At 59.3% G+C, this 16,552-nt stretch overlaps 2 protein-coding genes across 8 annotated transcripts in view; one reads left to right on the plus strand and one right to left on the minus strand.

Moving 5' to 3' along the window:
- Nucleotides 1–3,260, plus strand: part of ELAC2 (elaC ribonuclease Z 2) — a 27,344-nt gene extending 24,084 nt beyond the window's left edge. For both annotated transcript variants that reach the window (XM_081109528.1, XM_081109529.1), the window contains exons 20-24: nucleotides 256–355; nucleotides 435–555; nucleotides 939–1,017; nucleotides 1,348–1,492; nucleotides 2,031–3,260. In XM_081109528.1, coding sequence (XP_080965654.1) covers nucleotides 256–355; nucleotides 435–555; nucleotides 939–1,017; nucleotides 1,348–1,492; nucleotides 2,031–2,264 — 679 coding nt within the window. In that variant the 3' untranslated portion in view covers nucleotides 2,265–3,260. The remainder of the gene's footprint in view (nucleotides 1–255; nucleotides 356–434; nucleotides 556–938; nucleotides 1,018–1,347; nucleotides 1,493–2,030) is intronic.
- The window catches only part of ARHGAP44 (Rho GTPase activating protein 44), a 208,804-nt gene that overhangs the window by 15,974 nt on the left and 176,278 nt on the right, over nucleotides 1–16,552 (minus strand). For 4 of the 6 annotated variants that reach the window (XM_081109535.1, XM_081109532.1, XM_081109531.1 and 1 more), the window contains 3 exons: nucleotides 12,600–12,745; nucleotides 9,639–10,016; nucleotides 3,232–4,669 (listed from right to left, as the gene is read on the minus strand). In XM_081109535.1, coding sequence (XP_080965661.1) covers nucleotides 4,530–4,669; nucleotides 9,639–10,016; nucleotides 12,600–12,745 — 664 coding nt within the window. In that variant the 3' untranslated portion in view covers nucleotides 3,232–4,529. Of the gene's footprint in view, nucleotides 1–3,231; nucleotides 4,670–7,864; nucleotides 7,915–9,638; nucleotides 10,017–12,599; nucleotides 12,746–16,552 lie in introns of those variants that run through there. The other 2 variants (XM_081109534.1, XM_081109533.1) reach the window with 2 other exon arrangements.

Here is a 16,552-nt window from a genome sequence, read left to right on the forward strand (position 1 = left end):
GTTAGAAACATCGATGAGAGAGAAACATTGATCAGCTGCCTCCTGCACATCTCCCACCGGGGATGTGCCCGCAACCCAGGCACATGCCCTTGACCGGAATCGAACCTGGGACCTTTCAGTCCGCAGGCTGATGCTCTATCCACTGAGCCAAACCGGTTTCGGCTAAATTGTGTTTCTTTATAATGATTGTGGGGTTTCCCAAATTCTTAAACTTTGATTCAAGTTAAATTTGTTTTAATGTTTTCTTTCTCACAGTGTGATCCCTGCCAAATGCCTTCAGAAAGGTGCCGAGGTCTCCAGCCCCACACTTGAGAGCTGGATTGGCTCACTGCTGAGAGGCTGTGATCTGGAGGAGGTATGGAGCGGCCGCAGGGGGCGGGGGGCGTCTGGCGATGGGGGGCACCGCTGGAGCCATGCCCTGCCCTGCCCTCCAGTTTCAGGTCTGCCAGGTCCGGCATTGCAAGCATGCTTATGGCTGTGCGCTGGTCCATACGTCTGGCTGGAAGCTGGTCTACTCAGGGGACACCATGCCCTGCGAGGCTCTGGTCCAGATGGGTGAGTAGAGGCAGCTAACAGCTTGGTGGTCATCCTAGCATCCACACAGGGCACAGGGTCAGGGGATGGAGTGTGGGCAGGAATCCAGGGCCGAGTGCTTGTCCAGCACAGGACCCTGCCCCATGCCCATGCTTCCTTTAGGGCAGTGATGGCAAACCTATGACACGCGTGTCAGAGGTGACACGCGAACTCATTTTTTGGGGGTTGATTTTTCTTTGTTAAATGTCATTTAAATATATAAAATAAATATCAAAAATATAAGTCTTTGTTTTACTATGGTTGCAAATATCAAAAAATTTCTTTATGTGATGGCACCAGAGTTAAGCTGGGGTTTTTCAAAATGCTGACACGCCGAGCTCAAAGGTTTGCCATCACTGCTCTAGGGAAAGATGCCACCCTCCTGATTCACGAGGCCACGCTGGAAGATGGTCTGGAGGTGGAAGCTGTGGAAAAGACACACAGGTAGCTGCGAACGCTTCGGCCTGTCACCTACTCCCTCCGTTTCTCTCCCCTCCCTGTGACTGCGCAGCCTCATGGCAGCCCTGCTAAGAAAGACCTGCCTGTGTCCCACCAGGGGCTGTGGGCTGTGACGGGGAGGTGGTTGGCTTTGGGCCCTTCGGCTTTATCTCTGCAGAGCTCTAGGCAAGGCTCTGAGGCAGCCCAGCTTTAGAAAGAGCTAGAAACAGGCTGGAATCAACTGTGAGCCACGTCAGGGAATATGGCGGGTTGGGGGGCAGGGGCAGGCCCAAGGGGGCGCGTCAGCCGGATGCGACCCTCCAACCCTGTTTGCAGCACCACCTCGCAGGCGATCGGCGTGGGGATGCGCATGAACGCCGGGTTCATCATGCTGAACCACTTCAGCCAGCGCTACGCCAAGATCCCCCTCTTCAGCCCGGACTTCAACGAGAAAGTCGGCATTGCCTTTGACCACATGAAGGTGTGCGTGTGGTGTGGGCTGCGCCGGGTGGGGCCGGGCAGAGACGGCGCCACATGGACGCTATGGGAGGGATGGGAGGTCCAGCGGTGAGAGGACCTGCCCATCACCCCTCAGGCCCAGCACCAGGTTTGAAGGCCGCCCGACCTTCCGCCGGCCCGTTTAGCGCTGGGGGCTGGAAATGATAGAGCCTCGGGGGCTCGTCTGCTCCCACCATCAATCACCACAGCCTCGGAGCCTGGAGACGGCCTCTCCTCTTGGGACTGGGGAGCCAGGCCGGCTCGGGCAGGGGCCAGGCTTGTTTCTGAGGAGCCTGATTTTCAGAGTCTGACAGCCTAGTCTTCTGAGGCCCCTTCACCTGGCCGCCCTCAGCCGCTGTGGGGCGTCTCTGCCCTTTCTTTAGTCTCCTGCCGCCTCCTCTGCGTTTTCCTTCTTTTTCCAGCTGTGGTCTGTGGCCGCAGGGTTGGTGAGGGGATGTGTGCCTGCTGGATGGTTACGCGCCTTCCTCACTGAGGCATGTCTTCCCCGTCCTGCCCTCCAGGTGCGGCTCGGAGACCTCTCCACGGTGCCCAGGCTGATGGCCCCGCTGAAAGCGCTGTTTGCTGACGACCTCGAGGAGATGGAGGAGCGCCGGGAGAAGCGGGAGCTGCGGCTGGTGCGGGCGGCCCTGCTCTCCCAGGCGCAGGCGGGCGGAGCTGAGGACAGTGAGCCTCCGCGGAAACGGGCCCATACAGAGGGGCCTGCCAGCCCACAGAGGAAGGTCAGGGCAGAATGAAGGCCAGGAGCGGCCCTGAACTTGGAAGGCTCACGCACCACCCCGCACAGGGTCCCGAGTGCGCCCTCTGCCTGGTGGGAGCCGAGGGCACTGTGGAACGGGCGGCACACAGGAACGGCGGTGGGAGCTGGGCCTTGGCTTGGGCTCCAGGTGAGGACTGCGTGCTGGACATGTCACGAATGTGCCTGGCGGAGCCGTGGACAGGAGACTGCGAGGAAGAAAAGGGAATTCGGTGCCAGTGACTTAAGTCACGTAGAAGAACGCATACCAGGCCTGTTCCCGCCAAGCTGTGCCCTCCGCACACCAGAGACAGGCCGTCAGGGAACACGGGTCGTGGATGTGACGTCTCAGTGCCCAAGGCTCCAGGCTCCAGGCTCCAGGAGTAGTGTTTCCAGAGCCCAGAACTCAATAAAGATTCCTGCGGAACAAGTGCTTTGCCTGGTCCTGGTGCCGCCCAGCGTGTCCCGGAGGCCAGCTGTGAGGCGGGAGGACCACGCCTGTCCCGGGAGGCACACAGTGGCCGGGTTCTGCCGAGTCAGCTGTGCAGGCTGCCAACGGGGCCTGGTTCCATGCACCAGTCGAATGGCTGGGCCCGCGCGGTGGCTCCGGAACACAGCCTCCCGCAGTGCTGGGAGCGGCGAGACGGTAGTCGGCTTTCCCTGGCGCAGTGAGAGCGAGAATCCCCCATTGCCCTTCAGCGTATTACAAAGTAGCATGTCAGGCTGGCTCCCCTGCCCCCTTATGAGCTTGAACAGCACCGAGGTTAGTGCCTGAAGACAGAGTTTTTAAAGCTAAGTCCAGTATTTATTTGTATATTCTCCTGCCGAGGAGGAGACAGAAATGCTTTAAAAACTCCGGTGATGAGAGGGAGGCAGGCGGAGGCCTAGGCAGCACCTCCCCAGGCAGCACCTGCCACTGAGTCCCGTGTCCCCACACGCTTCGTAACTTAAACAACGAAAGGCCTTGCTCAGGGATAATAAATCTATTTTAATAAGATTACTTTTGACAACTATTTGTACATGTATTTAAAGGTGCTTTCAGCCCCCGGGCTCCATTGCAAATTGGGTACCGAACCGCCCTTGCCAGGAAGTGAGCAAAGCTGGTAGCATCCCAAGTCTGCCAACCCCACGGTCAGAGGAGGGCTACTTTACACTGTGCTGGGAGAAGGAATACGCACTTAAACTTCGCGTCGTACACCTGTACACTGGCTTAGATTGAATGGCTCAAATTAAACAAATATAGAGAAATTTCATATATACAAATATATCATGTATAGGTATGTCATATCTGCCTTAAAAGGGTAAAATTGTAAAGTGTGGCTGTGCATGCACGACCCAGATGTCTCTCAGTCCCAGAGGGTGTGGGCTCCCAGTGCTCCCACCTGCCCCCGAGAGGGTGTGGGGTCTCGTGAGAAGGGGAGAGAGCCTGACGCTGGGGGTTGGGGCTGGCCTGGTGTCTCCCAGGCCGGTCTCACGCTATGCTCGGGCTCTGGGTAACAGTTATTGCTATTCACAAGTGCCCTCCAGGAGAGGCTCCTGGTCCCGACCCCGCACCTGTGAGCTGGTGCCCCTGAGAGCTGGAGGTGTAGAATGCTGTCAGATCATTTGATGTTTGGGGGGGCATGGGGAGGTGTCTTTAGGCCCTCTAGACATCAAGGTCATTTTTAAATTTGGAAGTGTGAAACGGGAAGGTAGAAACAGGAGCTTTCGGTAACACGGTGTGGAAAATAAAACTTGGGAAGTAAAACAAATGTGTTCAGCGTTTACTTAGAGCCCACCAAAGAGGGGAGCCTCCCTGTGCAGCGCAAGTCAGCGCCCAGGACTCGAGAATCCGGTCTGGTCCCTGTCAGTGAAGGGCTTGCTCTCCATCCCCTTCTGTGGCCGTCCAGCCGACACCCGTCAGCTGACACTGAGGACTCGTGCTGTCAGTACAGGCGCAGCCCAGGTCTCCCCCAGCGCCTGGCCCTCCCCCACCCCCCTGAGGGGACTGCCAGGAGCCCTTGGTGGAGAGGGCTGCTGCTTGGCATGGAGGCTGAAAGTAGGTCAGATAGGCACAAAGTCAAAGGCAAAGATCAAACAAAAGGCCCACGTCACCACCCGAGGGGAACGAACAAAATCTGCACCACCGACGTTGGCCACTCAGGCCGGGGTGGCCGCTCTCTGCAGAGCTCCGGCCGCGCGCGGCAGTGACAGCGAGAGCCACGGGGGACTTGGGCCCAGGGCGCCCTGCCATGTGCTGGTCTGGGCCCACGTATGTACACGCGTGTCAAAGGGCGGTGCTCTCCGAGTCCTCCTCCGAGGCCCTCTTCTCGGTCCCCGAGGGCCGCAGCTTGTGCTCCAGGGGACTCGGGCGGAGCGCCGGCCCCAGCGCCACGTGGATGGAGGGGACGTCGAAGTGAGCGAGATCTGGAAGTTGGCAGAGAGAGGTGAGTGGAAAGGGGCTGCGGCTAGGGAGACCCGACGCCAGGGGCAGGCAGCTGGTCAGCATGAGGAAGCGAACGGGTGGGCCACCGAGGGCCGGCCTGGAGGGGCCACTTGAAGCGCTTTATCGCGGCGTCGCATTAGGGTGGGCAGCTTCGCTTCTACCAAGCAAGCCTGTGGGCAGCGCAGACCTGCCCGCCGGGTGGCCTCAGCACTGCTAGCTCCCGCTGCTCCCGCACACACTGCCTCCGGCGGTCCCACTGGCGGCCTCCTGGGATTTCAGGGTTGCATTTAGTTCCTAACGCCTGCAGGGACAGGGTGTGAGGCAGTGGAAAAACCCTGTTTTCCCAGCGAGTGGGGGATCCTGAGACAGTGTAAGAACCCCAAGGCTGTGAACAGTAAGTATACCTCGATGGCTGAAGGGCCCGGCAGAGGGGTCCCAGGAGCTGGGCCGAAGTTGCAGCAAACTGTTTGCTCCCCAACTGTAGGAAAACCCCACCTCTCAGCCCTTGGAGCCGCTCACCTCGAGGCGCAGCTGCCCCGGGGCACTAAAGGCCTGTTCCTGGGAGAGGATCGGGAAGAGGGACCCGAGGTGAAAGGCTCAGCGCCTGTGGGTCTGGGCCCCTGTGAGCTGCAGAGTTGAGAGGGTCCAGCAGCTCTGCATAGCCGGGGCCCCGTGTGGGCGGGGGCTGCGCTGCCCTGGGAACCCCACCTGCTCACCCCAGGCTGTAGGGCTCACTGGGAACCCCACCTGCTCACCCCGGGCTACAGGGCTCACTGGGAACCCCACCTGCTCACCACAGGCTGTAGGGCTCACTGGGAACCCCGCCTGCTCACCCCAAGCTACAGGGCTCACTGGGAACCCCACCTGCTCACCCCAGGCTGTAGGGCTCACTGGGAACCCCACCTGCTCACCCCAGGCTGTAGGGCTCACTGGGAACCCCGCCTGCTCACCCCAAGCTGCAGGGCTCACTGGGAACCCCACCTGCTCACCCCAGGCTGTAGGGCTCACTGGGAACCCCACCTGCTCACCCCAGGCTGCAGGGCTCACTGGGAACCCCACCTGCTCACCCCAGGCTGCAGGGCTCACTGGGAACCCCACCTGCTCACCCCAGGCTGCAGGGCTCACTGGGAACCCCACCTGCTCACCCCGGGCTGTAGGGCTTACTGGGAACCCCGCCTGCTCACCCCGGGCTGTAGGGCTCACTGGGAACCCCGCCTGCTCACCCCAAGCTACAGGGCTCACTGGGAACCCCGCCTGCTCACCCCGGGCTGTAGGGCTCACTGGGAACCCCGCCTGCTCACCCCAGGCTGTAGGGCTCACTGGGAACCCCACCTGCTCACCCCAAGCTACAGGGCTCACTGGGAACCCCACCTGCTCACCCCAGGCTGTAGGGCTCACTGGGAACCCCACCTGCTCACCCCAAGCTACAGGGCTCACTGGGAACCCCGCCTGCTCACCCCAAGCTACAGGGCTCACTGGGAACCCCGCCTGCTCACCCCGGGCTGTAGGGCTCACTGGGAACCCCACCTGCTCACCCCAGGCTGTAGGGCTCACTGGGAACCCCACCTGCTCACTCCAAGCTACAGGGCTCACTGGGAACCCCACCTGCTCACCCCAGGCTGTAGGGCTCACTGGGAACCCCACCTGCTCACCTCAAGCTACAGGGCTCACTGGGAACCCCACCTGCTCACCCCGGGCTACAGGGCTCACTGGGAACCCCGCCTGCTCACCCCGGGCTGCAGGGCTCCAGGCCGGGTAGCCGGGCACAGCCCCGGGCCCTCACCCTCAGCCATGTCACCCGCCCACCTGCTCAGCTCTGCCTCACCTCGCCTTGCCTTCCACCTGGGCCTGGGCAGCGAGGAAGCTACCTGGGAGGGAGCAGCCTTTGGGCAGGAACTGGGAGGTGGGGTTTTGTTGGTTTCTTATTTTGCTTTTTTTGGTAAAACGAACATTCAACCCAAAGAATGCCATACCAAGTAGACAGACAGACATCTGGACACGGTCCTAAGAGACACTGCACAAACATGGAAGCTCTGGAACCCAGGTGCACTCCCGCCTCCCAAGCACTCATCAGGGAGCCACTGCAGCCTGTCCTCACTGGAGGCCTCGGGCAGAGGTGACGGCTGAGCTCACTCTGCCTGCCCCCCGCTGGGCCACCCCTGGGTGCCTTGTGGGAGGCTGCTACTGGCTTGGGGCCCACCCATCTGTACCACCAGGAGGCACATGACCCTGCACAGGTTTCTTGCCTCCCCTGTGCCAAGCAGTCAAATGGGAACAGCCCAGGGTGGTGGGGGGTTGTGTGACAATCTGGACAGCAGGCGAAGAGCGCCTGGCCCAGAACTGGCGCTGGAGTGAGCTGCTCAGTGTACCCTGGCTGCTCCCTGGAGACCCTGAGGGGGACTCGCTGACGGTGCTGGGGGTTGGCAGAGCTGGTTTCCTATTAGGAGGCCTGTGGGCTCTGCTGGCTGGTCTCGGCAGCTCTCATGGGGCACCCCTGGAGGCCCCCAGATTGGCTCTGGCCACACCTTCTTACTGAGGTAGGAACACCTCATTCCTTCTGGCTTCGTTCATGTTCTTGCCTTGGTTTCACTTTAGAGCACCTGCTCTTTATAGGAGGAGACCAGGCAGACCTGGGTAAATGTTCCCCAGCGTTTATTGAGCTGGGGAGATGAGCTCAGGATGCACTCTAATGCTATGGCTTCTCCAGGATCCGCCAGCCTCAGCCTCAGCCTCAGCCTGGAGGAGGCGCGTGGACTTCAGTCTGAGAGTGCAGGTCCCAGGGCGCCCTCCCCGAGACAGGTCCAGGCTGCGGGGGTTATGCCCGCGGCCTGAGCGCGCCCTTCGTGGACAGGTCCCTAAACCAAGGCGTAGTGAGGAACTGCCCCGGATGCTGGGCAGAGAAGTCTCCGCAGGTCCGGCCTGGGAAGGGCAGCCTGATCCCCGTCAGCTCAACCTCAGGGAGAGGAGGGGTGCTGGACTAGGTGGCTGGTGACAGAAGGTGAGCAGACAAGCTCGGCCTCTGCCTGGCTTTGTCCCCAGATCCTGAGGACAAGAAAGAGACCCCAACATGGCCAGGGACCCCAGAAAGCTCCTGCTGCGCTGGGGAAGGCACCGAGGGAGCGGCCATGCAGGGCCCAGCTACATGCAGTGCGGAGCGGAGGGCTGGGGCCGCTTACCCTGAACTCCCCTCACATGTATCCAACACTGCGGCACCCATGTCACACGGCTGCAAGGACAATGACAGGATCGGAGAGAGGAATAAACAGGACGGAACAAGAACGCAACACAACACGGTGCCCAGTATCGGCCAGGTGGCCACACCCATCAGTCCAGCTCCTCCCTCGGCCCCCGGCCTGTACAGGCGGGACAGAACAACGCAGCCGGAGAACACTGAACAGAAAGGCACGGGGTGGGCATCGCTCCGTCTAGAGGCGGCAGCCCTGCAGCTGGTGCAGTGGGAGGGGTCCTTACGCTTCCCGCGTGGCTGTGGGCACCGCCTGTCCTGTCGCTCACTGCCTCCTGTGGCCCACTTTCCCCCAAATCTCTCATTCTGTCCTCTCAGGAGGTGAGCAGACCACCCTGGGTCCTTCCTTGGGCGGCCCCAGAAGTTGGCAGGCTGATGTGTTGGGAGGAGCGGCCCCCCTGGACAACTCAGGGTGACCAGGAGCTCCAGGGGTGTGGCCCTGAACCCCCAAAGCAGTGGCCTGTGCTCCCTCCCCTCAGGGCTCACTGAGAACACATCTCGCACCAGGAACCACCGGTGGGGAGTGGTGCTCACTCATCTTTCAAGGAAGAATTCCCTTCGTTTTTTACAAGCCTCCGGTAGAGGACAGCAGCTGTACCTTCAACATGATTCATAGCCCAAACCAAGCCAAACCGCCAGACGGCTGCTCCCACAACATTTAAATCTCCAGACCCATCACAAATACCACACTGGACTAGACTTCCACAGGCAGCACGGAGCGGAGGCCGAGGCCAACCCGCCATCTAGCCAAGGGAAGGCCCGTCTCCGCGGGAAGCCAGACCCAGGCTGCGCTGTTCTGTGTGTGCGTGGTGTGTGCGTGCATGTAGTGTGTGCATCGGTGTGTGCTGTGAGGGCACGATGTGCACTTGTGTAGTGTGTTGAACTCCCTGTGTGGGGTGGGTGTTCCGGCCCCAGTGGCCCCGCCTTCTGCTACCTGGGACGATACAGGCCGACGAACCCCGGCTCTCGGCCTGGTGAGGTGGGGGGCTGGCTCTAGTCAGCGGCCACACAAATGTGCCGAGTTCTGACCTGGTGTGCTCGATCCTGGGAGATGTTTCAACGTGTCCTTCTTCCAGACCAGTGGTGTGCGCTACACGTGTGTGCTTATGATGTCATGCCACACGCTTTTCTGGGGGAAAATAGATCCATCTTTGATTTTAAATTCAAAGCAAAACTAAATTTAGCCATTGTGGGCTTGTCCAATTAGCTCCTCTGAGAACCAGGGGGGCACGTGTCTTGTCTGAACCCGGCCCCTTTATAATGTATGGTGCTAGAAATACATGTTTCTAATTAGGCTTATTCAATTAATAAAAAGGAAATGTCTTTGGTCTGTACGGTTTCTGACGACACGGGGATGCCTCCCGCACCACTGTGCTCAGGTGCCAGCGGGTCTGCCATCTCCCCCAGCTTCCAGCTTTCCCGGGAGCTCAGGCACTCAGCCCCCAAATTAGGGCTGATGCAGAGCCCTGGCTGCGGGCGCTGGACTGGGAGACCCCCGCAGAGGTCCGCTGCAGGACAGCTGGGTCCCTCCGGAGCTGCTCTCACCAGCTGCAGGGGCGTCTCAGGGGATCCCCTGGGGAGCTACGTTGGCACCAGCATAGCCGGCCCCTGGCAAACGGGTTGTTGACTGGCAGTGGCACCAGCAGCCCTCCCTCGGCCCATTGTGCTCAAGTTCGTGGAAAATTGAGGAAGCTGGGCATGGTTACCTGTGGACATGCTTTCCCCGGGGGCCATGCCGTCGAGCACGGGGTGCTCCGTGGACTGCGGGCTGGAGGCGGAGAGGCTCGCTGTGGGCGGCTGCGGGGGCGGCAGCGTGGGTCTCTGCCGGGGCTTCGGGGTGGGCCGCGATTTGGTTAAAGTGCTGGCGAAGCTGGAAGGAGAGGCCAGAGGGGGCACTGCCGCCGGGGAGAGCTGGCCCGAGGCCAAGGGGTACCCTTGCGGGTAACTGAGTCCGTAGGGTGACGGGGTGCTCGGGGGCGTAGGCGACAGGCTGAGTGGGGACGGCTGGCCGGTGGGCAGCTCCGACATAGCGCCTGGCTGGCCGAAGGGGACCTTGGGCGGAATCGGTGCCAGCTTCTTGGAAACTGGAAGAGAAAACACAACAGCAACACACAAGGTTGTTCCATGACGCCCGGGGTCCGTGCGGCCGGGGTCCAGGTGCACCCCTCACCCCTCCTACCCCTCGCCACCCCAGCCCTTGGCACCCTGAGAGCAGGCAACACAATTTTTGAAAATTCACCTAGACTTGCAAGTTTTCATGTCCTCCCTAATTTCTGTTCACTAATTTCTCCTCTGGATTCCTATTCCTGTTCTCTCTCTCTCCTCTCTCTCTCTCTCTCTCTCTCTCTCTCTCTCTCTCTCTCACACACACACACACACACACACACACACACACACAAGCAGGCTGCAGACACATCCCCCCCCCCCCCCGCCCCCACAGGCCATGGCTGGCTTCCCAGCGCCAGTCACCATTGGGGTGACAAAGGGATCGGTGGCCCAAGGAAGAGTGAGCCAGTGCCACGGCCCAGACGACAATCGGAGTTCAACATGTGACGGTGGGCCCAGGACGGAAGCTGACCTTTGGCCTCAGTGACTGATAGCCTGTAGGTGGGCCACAGAGGTCCGTGCCTGGCGCTGCCCGTCCGCCTGCCCTGCCCTCCACCCGTGCACAGGGCACAGCGTTCTGACCTCCTCTGCAGGCCTCCATGTCCCTGTGTATTGACTTAGTCCTGCTGAAGGATGACAACTACATTTCACTTCTAACTGGAAATGGCCAGGAGGATGCAAAGTGGGAACATCCAGGGCAACCTGTCAGCCCAGTGGGGCTGCCTGTGGTGCCACAAATTCCAGAAGAGATTGTCCTTTAGCCCCGAGGAGGCGTCAGGGACCCCCGCTTCCATGGAACAAAACCTATGCTGATCGCACCTCACGCACGGCCCTGGCTCCTTCTGTGTGCAGCGCGGACAAGGCAAGCTCATGTTCTCCAGGGTCAATCAACGTGGCCCAGATGCCTCCGTCTTCCCACTGTGCCCCGGCCACGCCCGTAAATCTCTCCACAGCACGGCAGGGATGCAATGAGAGTGTGCAGGAAGCCCCGTATAATCCCGACTTAATAAACCACCGCAGCTCTGCCGGCCCGGGCGGGACTTGCTCCCCGGGTGAGGAGCAGGTGGGTACCAGGGACCATGCTTGAACCTGTCTCCTCCCAAAGGAGCCGAGGGGAGCAGTGACAGCGCCAAGACGTCTGTGTGACATCGCCACTCCGGGAAGTTACAGGACAAGGCCGTGATGCCAAAAGACGGAGGCGTTAAAACCGCCAAGTGTGCCAGTGGTGGAGGAGGCAGAGAAAGCTGCTTATTTCAGTGGTGACTGAGCTACCAAATGCCACTGGAAAGGAACTTGAGTCCCCCAGAGGCCCTGTTGCTGTGAGGAGGGAAGCCCAGCCTGCCGCTGGCATGAGGAGCCCTGACTCCTGTGGACAAAGCGATGGCTTAGCCATCACCCCAGTGTAGGGCTGGGGAGGGTTAGGCCTTGCACACAAACCGCCAAAGAACTGTTTCTAGACCACACGGAACCCTATGGGTGCCGGAGGAACCCTGGATGCTGAAACCCCAGCCCACCGCTGCGGCCCAGCGCCTGTGTGTGGAAGGGCCCGTGTGAGCAGTGCCCGCACTGCCACCTGCGGTACCGCTCCACGCTCACCTTCCTGAGAGCTGCGCCTGCTACGGTTACACCCCTACTGTGCGCCTGCTACGGTTACACCCTCTGAGCTCGGCACACAGTAGGGCCCAACAACTATTTGTGGAGTGCATGAGGCATGATGGGAAGGGACAGAAGGAAGGCTGCTGAGGGCAGACTAGGGTCATGGGTGCCCCTGTGGCCTGGCGCGGGGCAGGAGGAAAGCCACTGGCCCTAAAGGTGTGTGATGACAAGGTGACCAGCCCCGGACCCCCAGCCCTGGAGCTGCAGCCCCACCGAGGTGCTGGAGAGGCCGGAACGAGGACTGAGCCAACACGAGGCTCCTTTAAACAATGTGAAGCCTGCAAAGCGACGGCACAGATGAACGCAAACAGAAAGGCTGGGTACGCTCCCCTCCCCGCGGCCCCCGTTGGTGAACCGTCACCAGGAGCAGGTCGTCAGCTTGGGGGTCATTTCAGAGGGAATAATGGCTTTTACAGTACGTTCCATGGCAGATTCTGGGGTGGGCGGTGTGGGCTTAGCAGGAATTCCCAGAGCTCTAAGACATAAATATGAAGGGCAGGACTCCGGGACAAGCCAGCGGTTCCCCACTTTGTCACATCCCACAAACAACCCAGGGGCAGGCAGCTGGGTGAGGCTGGTGGGGGGCAGGAGGTCCCACACAACAGATGGCTGCGGGGGCCTGGCGGGGCCTGGAAGGCACGCATCACCCCGGGCAGAGGTCCTGGTGTACAGAAAGCCAGACCCTCCATCCGCCTGACGAGCCCACTGCTCAAACGAGGAAACTGAGGAAAGGTGATGAAATGTCCCTCTGGGAGCTGGTCGACCTCTAACCGCTAATGCACAGATGGGGACCCGTTCGCTAGGCCACAGGGTGTCTGACACCCAGGCTGGTGGGGAAGTGAGTTTCCAGGCAGCGGGCAGCCATCAGCCCCAGGCGACGTGCAGGTGCAGGTGGTGGGGCGTACCTTTCCGGAGAGTGTGGGGGCTCTGGTCAGCGGGCGGCGGGCCGGGGCTGGTGCCTGCTGGTGTCCCGGCACAGGGTGCCCCCTGGCTGGAACCCGGACTTCCCTTCTGCCCAGATCCTGGAGAAAGCTCCTTGCTTCTAGAAGCGCTGAAACACAAACACACAGGACAAGAGGCCACTCAGCACCTCCCCGTGGATGCAGAACATGCCTGTCTCACCAGCGCGGTCTGCCCGGCTCTGGGCGTCTCAGGCCCTTCCTCAGCCTCCCAGACGACCCTGGCGGTGCCTGGCCCTCCTGGGGCTCTGATGGCTGGGCCCTACTTCCTCCTCTGCCTGGCACTGGCTGCCAGCTCCCTCATCACCAGAGACAATGAGCGACGGGCAGCAGGCCCCGAGCACGGCCCCCTCTGTCCTGTGAGCCACAGTGGGACCTGGACATTCGGGAACTGGGACACCCAAGTGCTCCTGTCCAGAATCCACAGCACAGCAGAGCCCGTGTGCCGAGTGAGGTCTGATGACCGCATGGCCATGGCTCCCCACTCTCCAGCTGCTTTCCCTGAACCCCCATAAGGCCCCCAAGCAGGGGAGGACTTTGGGGACCCATCCTTAAACTCAGGAGATCCCAGCAATGGAACAGAAGCCAGCTGTGCTCCCAAATGTGGGCAGTTCAGTCCCAGCCCCCCATGCTTGGAGGGGGCCAGGGCCGATGGCACCGAGGGCCTCTGGAGCCCCTTTAATTGATCAAGGGACACCCTGAACCTCCAGGTCCCAAGGAGGGCCCACCCTTCACTGCTGGCTCTTCCTCAGGCTGCCTCCTAAGGATAAAGTGCACCCTACTCATAGTCCACCCCCAGACCAGGGCCAGCTAATCAATCCTGACTCCTTGCTCCCTACCATCCCCCAACATGCCACCCATGGCAGACATTACCAATCGATTTCCATTCTCATGTGTTTTTTTCTTTCTTTCTTTTTTTGTTAATCCTCACCCAAGGATATTTTTTCCATTGATTTTTAGAGAGAGTGGGAAAGAGGGCGAGAGAGGGAAACATCAATGTGAGAGAGACATCAATTGGTCGCCTCCCTCCCACACCTGCACTGACCGGGGGCCAAGGATCGAGCCTGCAACTGAGGTATGTGCCCTTGACCGGAACTGAACCCAGGACCCTTCAGTCCTAGGGCTGATGCGCTAACCCAGCCGTGGGCAAACTACAGCCCGCGGGCCGGATCCGGCCCGTTTGAAATGAATAAAACTAAAAAAAAAAAGACTGTACCCTTTTATGTAATGATGTTTACTTTGAATTTATATTAGTTCACACAAACACTCCATCCATGCTTTTGTTCCGGCCCTCCGGTCCAGTTTAAGAACCCATTGTGGCCCTCGAGTCAAAAAGTTTGCCCACCCCTGCTCTAACCCCTGAACCAAACCGGCCAGGGTTCTCACGTGTTTCAGCAGAATGCTGCAGGCAGCCCCTTGAGAACCAGGAGGTGACCTGGAGTTGGGAGCTAACTTGATCTAGTGAGAACCCACCTGGACTCTGATGCCCTCACACAGGACACGGGAAGTGTGGAAACCTAAGTCCTGTGCAATGGTTATTTCTTCCCCACAAAAGTAGCGACAGTCATTTCTTCCTAAATTTGTTAGAAACTCTAAATGACAGAGGTAGGAATATACAGCTCATCCCACCAGGGTTTGGGGAAAAGGCTGGGAGGGCCCTGGGCTGGAGCAGGTCTTCCCCACGGGTGTTGGGGGAAGCGAAGGGAAGGCCACAGGCGGTAGCAGGTGCCCCTGCTCAGGATGAGTGTCACCCCACAGCTGGTGATCTGCAAGGGGAAGACCGTCTCACCAGATGGCCAGATGGCACTACCTCCTTTCTCTATTCTGTGGATGAACAATAGCAGCAACCACAACCTGAAACCCTCACCTCACTCTTTTTAAAAATATTTTTAAAAATATATTTTGATAGATTTCAGAGAGAAAGGGAGAGGGAAGGAGAGAGAAACCTCAGTGATGAGAGAGAATGATTGATCAGCTGCCTCCTGCACACCCCACACTGGGGATCGAGCCCAAAACCCGGGCATGTGCCCTGACCGGGAATAGAACCCTGACCTCCTGGTTCATAGGTTGACGCTCAGCCACTGAGCCATGCCAGCCAGGCTCGCTTCATTCTTTATTCTTCAGGCCTGAGGTGACCAGGCAATGATCACCTTAATGCCAATGATCTCTCCACCCTTCCGCCCATCTCTGCCTCCATCAAGAGGAAGATAAAGCAAAACAATAAACAACAAAACACCCAACAAGCAAACAAAATAATTGCTTCTTGTCAGGTAACAGGCTCTTCTTTCCCCTCTAGATAGACGGCATTTACCTACGCTGCTGCCCAGATGCTCTCTCTGCAGCACAGGTGCAGCTGACCCAGGGGAGAGGTGTGTGTGAGCGGTTAGCAGGCGCGCTGGAGGGAGGCACAGGTACAGCCTGCTGGAGGGCAGGTTGGTTTGGGGACGCATCGCTCAGTGAGCTGGGATGCGAAGGGCAGGGAAGAGTTTGGGGTTAAAGTTAAACCAAGCAGAGGAACAGGTGCAGAGGCTGAGCCTGCCTGGAGGGCAGAGGGGAGGAGGGACAGACCTGGAGGGAAGGGGAGGGCTGGAACCAGCCACAGGGAGGGAGGGCCTGCCATCCTCAAGAGGGGGGTGCCCTGACAGCAATCAGCAACTGCAGGAAACATCATCTGGCTGCAAACGTCCAGGGAACGGGACAAAGAAAAGCAAAGCAATGGAACACGGGTTCCTCCTGGAAGAAATCCACATGGGGAGAGCGAGAGAGTGGACAAGACAGTGTGGACACTGGCACCCAGAGGGAAGCCACAGGACTGGTCACGCGAGAAACGGGACACATGACCACCGAGCAGCAGGGACTGACCCTGCGAATACTCTGAACCAGTGGGCGCTGTTCCCTGCCCTTGAGTGACCGCACAAGGCCATCCGCAACGTTCCGGAACACCTCAGAGCCAGGGGAATCTATCTTTGAGGGGCATTTTCTAGAAATATCACTGAAATGCCAGATGTTGTTGGCACCAAACAGAGATGGGAAATCAGGGTGGGGCCAGCGAGTGTCTGCAAAGGGAGCCTCTGCAGCAAGTCTCCTATTTGTCCACTTCCTCTCGGCAGCCTCTAGGGCCCACCGCACCCCTCTGCTTCCCCACTGAGCTCGCTCCCAGCCCATCCCTCCAGGGACCTGAGGATAGTGAGCACAGCCAGGGCCGCCTGTCCTCTGAGTTGGAGCCATCAGCAACAACCCAACTCCAGCATCAGTTCCCCTCTCCAACTCCGTGACTGTCCTCTATCCCTTGGTCAATTTCCCGTTTCACAGGAAAATACCTTCTATACATTAAAGGGAAAAAACAAAGTCTGCAATCCTTCATTTGAGGTGTGTATGCATGTGTGTGTGTCTGTGTGCATAAATGTGTGGGCATGTGCATGTGCAAACATGTGCTTGTATATGCATGCAAACGTGTGTATGCACACATGTGTGGGCATGTGCCTTGTGCATGCACGGATGCACATGCATGTGCTTGTGTGCACACAGGCATGTGCATGCATACATGTGTGTGCGCACACATGTGGGGGGCGCATGCACACCTGAGGAAAGACTGGGCTAAAAGTTCACTTCCCAGTCTCCAGCCTTTCCCAGCAGTGGCCGGGAGGGAAAGCTGAGTGCACAGCGGCCTCTGATTTCACGTGGCTTTCCTAGGTCTCTGGATTGCTGTTTGAGAACAGGTAGAAACAAACAAACAGCAAAATAGTTGGCTGTGCAGATCCCACTTCTAGAAACCCCTCTGGCCACACCCCTTCCAAGGACGGGCCAGGTACAGCCGCCTCCTGCTGAGACCCCGGCAAGACCGTGAGCCTTAGCCATTTGTGATATTTGCTCGCAGGAAGGCAGGCGCCTTCAAGGCA

This window comes from Myotis nattereri, assembly GCF_964212035.1.
Source record: "Myotis nattereri genome assembly, chromosome: 16".
NCBI classification, from domain to species: domain Eukaryota; kingdom Metazoa; phylum Chordata; class Mammalia; order Chiroptera; family Vespertilionidae; genus Myotis; species Myotis nattereri.